Here is a 13,088-nt window from a genome sequence, read left to right on the forward strand (position 1 = left end):
GCCCCGCTACCCGGTTGGCGCTGGGCCCGCCGCGCTCGCTCCTGTTTGCTGGTTGAGACCTGTCCCCAGAGCCTGTCGCAGCTTGGCATGCACTCTGCTGCCTTGCTGCGCTCAGCGCCTTCTCGGCCTCGCCAAAGCCAGCAAGATCCAGGAAGTGCGGTTAGGGGGGGCGTGGGGGCAGCGTTTTGCGGCCCGCGGTTTCCTAACTTCGGGATGCGCAAGAGACGGGATTCCCAGTTGGGTTACTTTTTTGTTTACCAAAAGGGCGAAGTTCGCACCTTCCATCTTTCCCTCCTCCCAAGGACTCGGCATACATTATGTTTGCAAACCACTATGTGCTAATTCGAACCAGGTCTCTCGCGGAGCTTCACAGGTCTCGCTCCTGCCAGCCTTCCTGAATTTTAATTTCATTAAAGTTTGACAAGCCTAGTTTTAACACCCTGCTTTGAAGAATTTTCGTTGAAGATAAGGTTTATTGGTTTTCAGTTACTTTAACTTACTGCACCTTAAAACCTGAGTAAATCTCATCGTGTGCATTTATCATCACTTTTCACAATCTGTACATAATTGTAACGTAACGTAACACAAACGTTTTGCCTATTCGAGGTTTCTTCATAGTGCTGAATTTATATCTGAATTTTAGAAAGGCAAAGAGCATGGCAAAATACACGTTAAAAAGTTTTAAAATGCATTAAATAGGGCTCTAGGGATTATTGGTTTTCTTAAATATAGTTATAGTATTTTATTTCTTTTTTAAGGGCAAGTGTCCAGAGGATGGTTGGGATGAAAGTACACTTGAACTCTTTCTACATGAACTTGCAATCATGGATAGCAACAATTTCCTGGGCAATTGTGGTGTGGGAGAAAGGGAAGGGAGAGTGGCATCTGCGTTAGTTGCTCGGCGTCATTACAGGTATTTTTTTCAAGTTGCATGTGAAAACATTTGTTTTTTCCTTTATGGTTAAAAGCAATGGTGGCAGTATTTATCATATTAAATTATAAAATGTCCGTTTATAATCTGCTTTTTCCCTATTCAAATGTTCACTAAAATAGAGGAAACAGGGCGATGGAAACAATTTATCTGAGCAGGTGCTTTTCAAGACAGTAGAGTAAAGTTGTATATGGTTGTTACCTTGTCAGGTTCTGGGTAATTAACGATACTGGCTATATATTCTGATAAGAATGTTTAACCTAATAAACCTCTTTGGTTGTAAGAGTTTAAAATAGGTTAAGGTTTATGGTTTTCCATGTTTCTTTTCTAACATTGCAAATTTTTTTTTAGAGAATTATATAGAGGTAGAACCTTAAAAGGTTGTTTTTCTGCATCTAAACTGAATCCCATTTTATAAGTACCTTGCTTTGTTGTAATAGATGCAGGAAAAGTTTTATTAAATTTAATTTTAGATTATTAAATTGCTTTTTTCTTTTGCCTTATTTCAGAAAGTTTTTCATCAATTATGATAACCGTTTAACTGATAGTGGCTCCAAATATGATGATTTCTCTGTTCTCCAACCTTTCTGTGAAATATAGATAAACTCTTAAAACACTCCTGTCTTCCATGATTTTAAATCATGATGAAATTTTCCTAGGGATAGTAAAATTTTACTTCAATCAAAACCATCAAACTTCTAGTTCTATCAAAAGGTGCAAACTTCCAGTTATAAAATAAATAAGTCATGAGATGTATAGCAGGTGACTATAGTTAATAATACTGTATTGTATATTTGAAAGTTGACAGAGTAGATCTTTAAGGTCTCATTACGAGAAAAAAAATTTGTAACTATGTGTGGTGATGTATGTTAATTAGATTTATTGTGGTGATCATTTCACAATATAGACAAATACTGAATCATTGTATTATACCTGAAACCAACATAATGTTATATGTCAATTAAATCTCAATTAAAAAATTGCAGTCAAAACTAATGATGAATGTATAACTTAGATGAGAAATTCATGGTTAAAAATGGGCTGATAACATGGTTGATGATATATGTAAAATACTTTGTACACGAGGTTTCAGTGGTAATGAAATGTGACACTAGTGTTCTGTGATAATTCTAGTGTGGAGAATTTCCAATCTGACTATAAATTACAAACAGATTTTTGATTTTGAAGAGTATTTAGAGGTATCTTTAATGTATAGCATCATCTAATTTAAAACGAGTGGATTTGTGCGCTAATTTTAAGGGAGCATATAGGTCTTTTAAAATTAAGGCAGTATTTGAAACATCAACTCATCCCCATGAGCCCACTGCTCTGGTTAGGGGAAAAAGAAAGAGAATTTATTGGTGTGTATATTCTGGTTTTCTACTGCTGCATGACAAACTTAGTGGCTTAAAACAATTGATGCTTTTTCTCTCTCATAGTTCTGTGGGTTAACTGGGCTCAGCAGGGTGATTATAGCTTTAGGTCTCTCATGTAGTTGCTCTCAGATGTTGCCTGAGAGTTCAGTCATCTGAAGGTTCAACTGGGCGATTTATCCAAGTTTTCTGACTTAGATGGCTGGAAGCTCGGGTGGCCTCTCCCTGTGGCTTGGGCTTCTCCCAGCATGGCAGCTAGATTGTCAGAGGAAGCCCCCAAGAGCAAGGCCTTCAAGAGGCCAGGTGGAGAGCTTTAAGGCTTCCTGTGATCTAGCTCACCAGTTCCACACCATCACTTCTGCTAGATTCTTCCTGGCCAAGCAGGTCACTAAGGCCAGCTCAGGTTCAAGCGGAGGGGAATTAGACTCCACCTCTTGGTGTGGGAGTAGCATATGGGCATAGGGAGAAAAGGAATTGGTAGTGGCCATCTGTGGAGACTAGCTACCACAACATAACTGATGAATTCATTTCAGTTTAAGTAAGGTATTTTCGTATTATTAATAGTTGATAAAATGCATCTACAATAGTCAAGTATTGCTTCTGGTCTTTTTTTGGTTGTTGTATTTGTATACTTACATGATGGGTTACTTAGAACACTGAATATTTTTGTCCAGTTATTGGCCCATTTTTTGCTTAGGTTCATTCATGGAATTGGACGATCGGGTGATATTTCTGCTGTGCAACCAAAAGCTGCAGGTTCTAGCCTTTTGAACAAAATTACCAATTCTTTGGTCCTGGACATCATAAAGTTGGCTGGTATGTACTGTGTTAATCATAATACTTTTGGCTGACCAGCCACAGACAGCTTTGCCTAATTTCTTTTATTAATGCTTCTTTCCAAAAAGGATATAAATGGCTTCTGAAAAGACATATATATGTAAAACGTTTAGAATAAGATGGAAAATCAGAGCCATAAGCCTGGAGGATGACTTTGGAGTGAGCTTCCTGAGAGCGAGTACAGAAGAAGAAGCAATAAGCCTACAACTCTTATTATTTGGTAGAAGTATATCGTCTCTTCTAGAAGGATGCAGTTTTACAATGGAATGACTAATTTACTTTTTACTTTTTATTCATAGGTGTCCATACAGTGAGCAACTGCTTTGTAGTTCCTATGGCAACTGGTATGAGTCTAACTCTGTGTTTCTTGACATTAAGACACAAAAGACCAAAGGCGAAATATATTATATGGCCAAGAATAGACCAGAAGTCCTGCTTTAAATCCATGATCACTGCAGGTAAAAGAAGAGAAGTGGCATATATCACAGTTAGAAAATTCAAACTTTTTATATAGAGGTAGATAAATGGAAAAGAAACTAAACTTGTTCCTATTCTGTCTTTTTATTGTGGTAAAATATACCTAACAAAATTTACCATTTTAACCATTTTTAAATATACAGTTCCGTGGCATTAAGCATATTCATGTTGTTGTGCAACTGTCACCACTATCTGTCTCCAGAACTTTTTCATCCTCTTAAACTGAAACTCTACATTAAACAATAACTCCCCCTCCCTAGTACTCCCAGTCGCTGGCAATCACCGTTCTACTTTCTGTGTCTATGAATTTGACTACTCTAGGTTTTTCATATAAGTGGAATCATGGAGTATTTGTCTTTTTGTGACTGGCTTATTTTGCTTAGCATGATGTCTTTAAGGTTCATTCATGTTATAGCTTGTGTCAGAATTACTTTCATTTTTTAAGACTGACTAATAACTCATTGTATATATATCCCACATTTGGTTTATTCGTCCATTCATTCATTCATTGATGGACACTTGGATTGCTTCCACCTTTTGGCTGTTGTGAATAACGCTCCTGTGAAGAGGAGTGTACAAATACCTGTTTGAGTTCCTGCTGTGAATTCTTTTGGGTATATTCTCAGAAGTGGAATTACTGGATTGTATGTCCTTATTCTTTAAAATGGGCATATGGTTGCCTGCCTCATGATATTGTTTTGAGGATTAAATGGGATGACATATGAAGTGCCCAACAATAATCCCTGGAGCTTAAAAGGTGCTTCAGGAATGTTTGTCATCTATACATGAGTGGAGTATACATGAATTATTACCATGAATCAAAGTACAAGGATGTAGGCATCATTAAGTATAGATGAGACAAAAACTTTAAATTGATGTTTTAATATTTGGCTTGCTTAAGTCGAATTTGAGAATTTATGGTTATTTTTGAATGGCCTCAGTCAGTTGTATGAAATGAGCAATATTGAGCTCTAATTAAACAGCACAAATAATCCTATAGAAATTCATGTAAAGGGATTCATAATAAGGACATATAGCAGAAACTGATGGACTTTTAAAAAACATACTGACTTATTTTCAGTGGCATAAAGTTGTCTTTTAATTTACATCCTGTTAACCAAAGATCTGATAATCACACTATGGAAAAGTTTCCCATATTGAAAAACTGGAAGCTTTTTTCTAAAAGATGTTATGATTTGGACTACAATTTACAGTTCATTCTTATTTAGGATAGCTTATATTCTTAGGAAGCAGGATAGTTGTGTTGTTAAAAAAGCTTGCATTTTAATTGTTTGAAAGCAAGAATAGGGTTGCGTGTAGAGAATTTGAGAAATAATAGAAAATTAGCTGTCCTTAGGAAGCTACCTACTTAAGTAAAGTTTTCTTTGTTTTAATAGCTGTGAAGGTACAGGTGTAAAAACTAGACATCTCTGAACCAATATATTTGAATTGATGATTTTATAGAGGCTGAGGTTTTATGTTTCTGTAGATAGAATGCAGACAACTTGATGTGGATTCTAAAACACAAAAGAAAACTACTTGCTCTTAACTTTGCTTTAACTGCTGTGTGACCTTGGGGAAGCCACTTAATCTTCCTGAACTTTGGCTCCCTTATCTTTGAAATGAGTGAGTTGAGCTAAATGGTTTCTAAATCCCTTACAGTTCTTCAATCCGTGAATCTAGCTTGCTGATAGATTTGGTATTTGGGAAGGCTGCAGATGTGACTACATAACTTTATGTGCAGAATTTCCCGTTTATTTTCTATCCAAATTTCTAGGACTTAAACACTTAGATTTTACTTTTACTGTGAGTACTTACTAGTATTGCAAAGTACTTAGTTATGTAAGTGCTTTGTACATTATCTAGTGTATATATTTCTTGTATAACGTAAGTTTATAGATACCTGAATATTTACCATACAAGGTTAAATAGTTATTATTTGGGTGGACCTTTGATCATATGCCAGTTGAATTAGTGTACTAATTCAATTGGAAATTTGAAAACAATTTTTATATTTAGATTATAGAAGGCCCTTGTAAGCTATGAGATGGGTTAGAGATCTTTACGCTACTGAAACTTGTTATGTTTTTCTTTAGAGGTAAAACATGAAGCCAATGATTGTGATTTGTTTCAGTACTTGAATTATATTATTATTTTTGTCCATCTCTGAAATAAAGTGAACTTGAAAATAAACTTACATGTTGCCAGAGAATGAGTTGGTTTACTTTTCTAGTTGTCCTTCACATTATTTTGACCTGCATTTGACTCATACCAGTGTTGAGCCAGGTCTTTATTACTAGAGGAGGATTCATCAACTAAAATAAATATTTGGAGTTTTTGTGCAGAATAGCACTGCTTCCTAGAATTCCAGGATCTTCCCTCATTTTAGTTTACATTAACATTTTGATTTCTGGTTGGCTTGGTTAGGTTTTGAGCCTGTGGTGATAGAGAACGTTTTAGAAGGTGACGAGCTGCGCACAGACCTGAAAGCAGTGGAGGCTAAAGTCCAGGAACTTGGGCCTGATTACGTTCTGTGTGTTCATTCGACTACATCCTGTTTTGCTCCAAGGGTGCCTGATAGGTAAATGATTTGTGAATATTGTCCTTTAGGTGCTCATCAGTCTTTTGTATAAAATGCAGATATACTAATTCTCAAATATGCCTAAATAACATTTGACAGTAAATAGGTGCATGGACTTTTGTAAGAGAATGGATTGACCTTGTGGAGAAGCAGCATAATGGCTTAGGAAAATAAAAATTTGATATAGAAGAAGGAAAAACTGTTAGTGTCAAGTGGAGATCCCTGTATCTCTGAAGTAGATGCGGAACGTCTCTGTTTTCTTGCTTTTTTTTTCTGTTTCTGATGTCTTCGCATCTTTTTCCTCATTATTTAGTAGAAGTTTCTAAGCTAAATGTTGGATTTACATGTTTCCATTCCTATCTCCACTTCTTTGATCTTACAGTTAGTTTTCATGTATAGGCACTATCAGTATTAACAGATGTTAAATAGAAAATTTCAGGATTATTTACTGTCCTTTGAATTTTCTTTTTAATTGGAAGCCAGATGTACGCTTAGGTATATACAGAGGTTGTCTTTGCATTTTGAGAAAAATGCAAATATTTAAGAAAATAAAAGCAAAAAGAAAAAAAGTAAATGTTTTCTAAGAGATGGCTTCAAATTTTCATTCTGAAAATGCAATAGGCTTAGATCTAATAATGCTACTTATTAGTTTGGTTTTTGACAGCAGGTCTGTTTCATTTTAACATTTTGAACAGAAATGCTAATAATTTGTAAAAACCACATTGATTTTGTACTTTTTCTGTAGCATAAGTTATACTTTGGTTTTAATTCATAGAATCACATAATTCAACAGTAACGAATGCATGTTATTTTATTATAAGCAGATATGAGACAATTTTAAAACCATGCTGTTGAAAATTTACCTTCATTCATGAGTCTGTGAATTCTATTTTAAGATTATATTGCATATATTTTAGTTGTTTGTTCATTAATTACCAATCAGGTTTTAAATTTGTATTAAAGTATTAAACATCTCTATACTTTCTTCATGATGGTTTTGATATCTAAAAGTCAAATGTGATAGAAGTAAATCACATTTCCAAAAATAGCATATGGATATTTTTGTTAGATTATTTGTCCTTGAGGATAGTTTTGTTTCTGTTTCATTTTGACTAACTTTTTTTGAATGTTTACAGTCTGCCTGGTGCAGTGTTAAATATTTTACATGTATTATCTCCTTTGGAAAAAATTATAAGGTTTTTGTCAATCAGCAAAATTCTCATTTGCCACTTTTTAGTGGTGTTATGTAATGAATGTTTCTAATAAGAATGAACTTTAGGAAAATGGTGATGCACAGTTGTTAGTAATACATTTGAATTTCTGATTTTATTAAATTTAAAATACATTTTAATTTCTTTACATTAACCTTATTTCCTTTATAGTCTTAATTTGAATGGGTGTATATATATGTGTGTATATATATATGTCTTTATTAATTAATTGGACAGAGTATTGTGGGGCAAAATCAGTCAAACGAAATGTTAAAAAAAGAAGGATATCATTTCTTCTCACTGATAAACACCTATAATTGGCTTCTAAGTTAGAAAACAGTTGGATTCACATGGAGAATATTTTTTCTGCCTCTCCTTGCCTTTCATTGAATACCTTTATACGTACACTAAATATTAGCACATTAGATCAATTCAGAATATTTTAAACTGCTCACAAGTGATTTTTTTTTCCTTTTTACAATAGTACTTTATGTTATTATGGTGCTTTACTTTCAAGGAAGTTTGTTTTTAAGGAATGCTTTTATTAGAACACAAACATGTGAAAGTGCCTTTTATCTTATGAAGAAAATACTTGTGTGTATTCCAGAAGTCTGTTTTGTTAAAAACAACATTTGATTAGTTTAAGTAACAGACAGGTTTTCTTTTTTTTAAAGATTTTATTTTTCCTTTTTCTCCCTGAAGCCCCCCAGTACATAGTTGTATATTTTTAGTTGTGGGTCCTTCTAGTTTTGGCACGTGGGACACTGCCTCAGCATGGCTTGATGAGCGGTGCCATGTCCATGCCCAGGATCCGAACTGGGAAAACCCTGGGCCACCAAAGTGGAGTGCGTGAACTTAACCACTCGACCACGGGGCCGGCCCCTAGAAAGGTTTCCTGTGTTGATTTTGAGGTTTATGAAAATGAATGATAAAATGAGTTTTAATTCATAAAACTTTAAGGAAGCAAATCAAAAACTTCTAACAGATGAACAGAATGTTATTTCTATTTGTAGTTTAAAGAATTAATGCACATCTGTTAGAAAAAGATGTATTATGCATAAATAGATAATAAAACTATGTAATGTATATTTGAAAAAGGTCTTTGTAGAAAAGAACTTTTATTGTATAAAAATACTTTGCTTCCAAACTATATTATAGAAAGAAAAAAAATTTTTTTTTTTTGAGGAAGATTAGCCCTCAGCTAACATCTGCTGCCAATCCTATTCTTTTTGCTGAGGAAGGCTGGCCCTGAGCTAATATCCGTGCCCATCTTCCTCCACTTTGTATGTGGGATGCCTCCCACAGCATGGCTTGCCAAGCAGTGCCGTGTCCACACCCTGGATCCGAACTAGTGAACCCTGGGCTGCTGAAGTGGAACGTGCGCACTTAACCGCTGCACCACCAGGCTGGCTCCTAGAAAGAAAATTTTTTAAAAATGAATTTTATTGAGCCAGCCCTGCTGGCCTAGTGGTTAAGTTCGGTGTGCTCCACTTTGGCCTGGGTTTGGTTCCTGGGCACGACCTACACCATTCTGTTAGCAGCCATGCTGGGCTGGCAGCCCACATACTAAAAAAAGAGAGGAGGATTAGCACAGGTGTTAGCTCAGGGTGAATCTTCCTCAGGCAAAAAACAATTATTAAATCACAGAATTTAGTTTTAGCTTCATTGTGTAAAGACATTTCTATTAGAGATGACCCCAGTCACAAGTAATATTTGGTTTTGTGAAGGAACTTCTACAGTTATGCACTGCATAACAACATTTTGATCAGCGACAGACCACAGATACAAAGGTGGTCTCATAAGATTAGTACCATATAGCCTAGGTGTGTTGTAGGCTATACCATCTAGGTTTGTGTAAGTACACTGTGATGTTCGCACAACAACGAAGTCACCTAATGATGCGTTCCTCAGAACGTAACTCTGTTGTTAAGGGACTCATGAGTGTATTTATTATGCTCTAATTGAAATTTATTACCTTACTTTGCATAAAGTTAGACTTTCAGATTGCCTTAATATGGAGAATGTCAAATGAAAAAGTAAGAGTGAATTTAAAACCAGCAGCTATTTAAAAGATTCCTTAGTATCCAGGTTGTTGGAAAATGTTAGTTATTTTGGTACAGAAACATTTTAATGTTCTGTATTTTTTAATATATTAAAGTCTATTTAAAAATGTATTTTTTATGTTGTGAGATGTTTAATATGAGATTTCTTAAGATTTCAAGATATGCTAATTATTTAGCAGATATTACCTTTAGTATGATAAGCAACCAAAAGCATTTAAAAATGAGCACACCACCTTGTAAGGGGTCATTATAAATAATTTGCTTCTTCTTTTTATATAGGAAATTTTAAGGTGATTTAAAAGCTACCATCTATATAGATTTTTATAAATACATATTTTCTTATTGGTAGCATTAATTTAATACTTTTTTAGGTTTATTCTAAAGTGCCTGTTATGTATTTCTAAGTTGCCTAATTACATGCTAAAATACTGCAGTAGAAGTTTCAGTTTTGTCATTTTTTTTTCAGTGTACGTTAAATTTTAAAAAAGTTTTCACTCCGTAATTTTTAAAAGCACAGTATGAATATGTCTTTCTGTTGAATATTTATGTTTATAGAGTAGAACAACTGGCTGTGATTTGTGCTAATTATGACATTCCACACATAGTCAACAATGCTTATGGAGTGCAGTCTTCAAAGTGTATGCACCTCATTCAGCAGGTAAGAGAATTTAAAAAGAGATGTCAAGAAAAAATGGATTTTAACATATTATGGGATTATTACTTTTTTTTTATTATAACCTAGTGTAATAGCAGTTATCTAGCACCCTCTACTTCATGGAGCATTAGAAATTTGCATACAGGGGCCAGCCAGGTGGCACAGCGGTTAAGTGTGCACGTTCCTCTTTGGTGGCCCAGGGTTCACTGGTTTGGATCCTGGGTGTGGACATGGCACTGCTTGGCAAGCCATGCTGTGGTGGGTGTCCCACATATAAAATAAGTAGAGGAAGATGGGCACAGATGTGAGCTTAGGGCCAGCCTTCCTCAGCAAAAAGAGGAGGATTGGCAGCAGTTAGCTCAGGGCTAATCTTCCTCAAAAAAAAAAGAAAAAAGAAATTTGCATGCAGTGTTCATTCAGTAAAAGTCATCATTCTTTGGTAGTCTGGTGGTAATTGGACTAGTAGCTTTGGTCAGAATCAACGTAGAAATACTTAGTAGTTTAGTTTTTAACTTTCTGAGAACACTTCATTACCAGTATTCTCATTTTTCTAATGTACTAGATCATAGTACATTATATAGATTTTTACATAGACATAGATTATATAGTTTTTAAAACTATATTGATGATTTGTTCTATATTTAATATTTAAGGAATCGCTTTACCTTATTATCCTAGACTGGAAATGACTTCATTTATAAACATTCTAGCATGTAACTGTGGAATTGGCAGGTTTTTAGAAATTTTATGATTTTATTTTATTTTTATAAGCATCAAATAGATCTGGTCATCTGTTTTAAATTCTTATTTTGAAAATATGCTTGGACGTTCCATCCTACTCAGAATAAGAGTCACAGCCATGGCCTGTAAGGCTTTGTGTATTCAGGCCTTGTACCTTTTCTAATTTCATTTCCTACTGCTTTTCCTCTCACCTGCTCTCTCCTGGCACACTTGTCTGTTTTCTTTTCCTCCGTGGTGCCACACATGCCACACCACCAGGCATTTACTCTTGCTCATCCCTCTCCCATGATTGCTCTTCTTGAGAGTTGCATGGCTTCTTACCTCACTTTAGGTCAGTGAGACTTTGTCAGACACCCTATCTAAATAACACCTCCCTCTTCCTTGCCAGCATTTTTTTATCCCTCTTTTCCTGTTTTATCATATTCATTGATTTTAAGGTGCACATTTTTCTACAGTATAACATCTCTGGAATTGGGATGTCTCACAATCATTGGTGTTGTATAACACTAGTTTGGCAATGTTTTTTTTTTAACCTAGTGGTGTGTAAAATAATGTTGCTTCTTAAAATCAATGGCTTCTTGCTCTTTTTCTCCATAACACTTATCACCTCTTGATAGGTTATTTGTTTATTGTCTAGTTATTGACAGTAGTTAAAATTAAGGTTCTTTTAGGGCAAGGACCTTGTTTTGTTTGCTGTGTCCTCAATACTTAGGACAGGGGTTGGCCCCATGGCCGAGTGGTTAAGTTCTCGTGCTCTGCTTTGGAGGCCCAGGGTTCGCTGGTTCAGATCTTGGGCACGGACCTAAACACTGCTCATCAAGCCATGCTGTGGCGGCATCCCACATAGAAGAATTAGAATGACTTACAACTAGGATATACCACTATGTCCTGGGGCTTTGGGGGAAAAGAAAAAAAAGAGGAAGATTGGCGACAGATGTTGGCTTAGGCTCAATCTTCCTCTCACACACAAACACACAAGATACTTAGGACAGTACCTAGTACATAATTGACTCTCAACAACTAGTTACTCAAAAAAGTGAATGAATAAATGAAGTATTATAGTTACTTAAAATGATTAATTATTCATATTATATTAGGATATGGATATATATCCACATATGATGTGAGTTATACAATTTGTGTGCATAATGATGTTAATCACATATTCAGTTTTGACATACATGTGATTGTTATTATGTGGACATAAGTTATTCATGGATTATCTGTGGCCTCCAAGGTGGTGGCAAAGGCTCCTTAGCCCAGCAGATCCTATCTAGCAAATTTTTTTGTTTTATATCATTTTGAGTGTACTAATATCATCTCCAATAAAAATGTGGTTTATATGAGATAGTAACAGCCAATTTGCTTAGTTTTCTTTACTCAGAAGTTGTACCACTTAGGATGTAATTGGCTGCAAGTAATAGAAACCCAATTTCAATTGTCTGAACAAGTAAGGAAATAGATTTGTTTACATAACATAAGAAGTCTAGGGGTAGAGTGGATTGTAGGCGTGGTATATCAGGGTTTCTTAAAATATTTGGAGAAAACCAGTTAGCATTTTCTTGATATCCTTTTTTATTATTCCTTAACTTTTTAAGGCTTCATCACAATTCTAAATGAGATTATATCTAATTTGAGTGGTGGCAGAGGAAGGTTGTACAATTCTCTAGGCTGGAAATCTTGGAAAACGTTTTATTTCAGTGCTCCGTGTTTATTCCTTCTCCTTCTTTTCTGTCTTTCCTTCTCCTCTGTAATTTTCCACAGCCTCAATTCATTTAAAAGTCATCAGCATTACTAAAAGTTTGGAAAAATGAGGAAGGAGTAGAAGATCATTCATAAGCCTGTTACCCTAACAAATTAATAATTTCCGTGTCCACTGTTTTCTCTTTTTATATTTATTGCTTTTTTACGTAGTTACAGTCATTGTGTACATATAGCGTTAACTTCTTTAAACTTAGTGAAAAAACTACATTTAATTTTTAAACTTAAATATAAACTTAGATTATATTTCTTTGCCCTCCGCATGCCTACAGAGTTTTCATAATGATCATTTAAATAGTTCTTTAACATTTACTCATATATTCTATACTTACCCCAGAAGTGCTCAGTGTTTTGGTGCTCACAACGTATCTTTGAATACTAGAAATTTGGTGGTGTACTTGAAGAGATTAAGGCTAAAAGAAGATGAGTTCCAGGGTACAGTATGAAAAGTGCTCTTG

At 35.0% G+C, this 13,088-nt stretch overlaps 1 protein-coding gene across 2 annotated transcripts in view; it reads left to right on the forward strand.

Moving 5' to 3' along the window:
* The window catches only part of SEPSECS (Sep (O-phosphoserine) tRNA:Sec (selenocysteine) tRNA synthase), a 41,995-nt gene that overhangs the window by 8,182 nt on the left and 20,725 nt on the right, over positions 1-13,088 (forward strand). For both annotated transcript variants that reach the window (XM_070262531.1, XM_001497563.7), the window contains 5 exons: positions 759-913; positions 3,002-3,120; positions 3,441-3,599; positions 6,046-6,199; positions 10,029-10,131. In XM_070262531.1, the coding sequence (XP_070118632.1) occupies positions 825-913; positions 3,002-3,120; positions 3,441-3,599; positions 6,046-6,199; positions 10,029-10,131 (624 nt within the window). In that variant the 5' untranslated portion in view covers positions 759-824. The remainder of the gene's footprint in view (positions 1-758; positions 914-3,001; positions 3,121-3,440; positions 3,600-6,045; positions 6,200-10,028; positions 10,132-13,088) is intronic.

Source organism: Equus caballus, chromosome 3 (assembly GCF_041296265.1).
Source record: "Equus caballus isolate H_3958 breed thoroughbred chromosome 3, TB-T2T, whole genome shotgun sequence".
Taxonomy (NCBI): domain Eukaryota; kingdom Metazoa; phylum Chordata; class Mammalia; order Perissodactyla; family Equidae; genus Equus; species Equus caballus.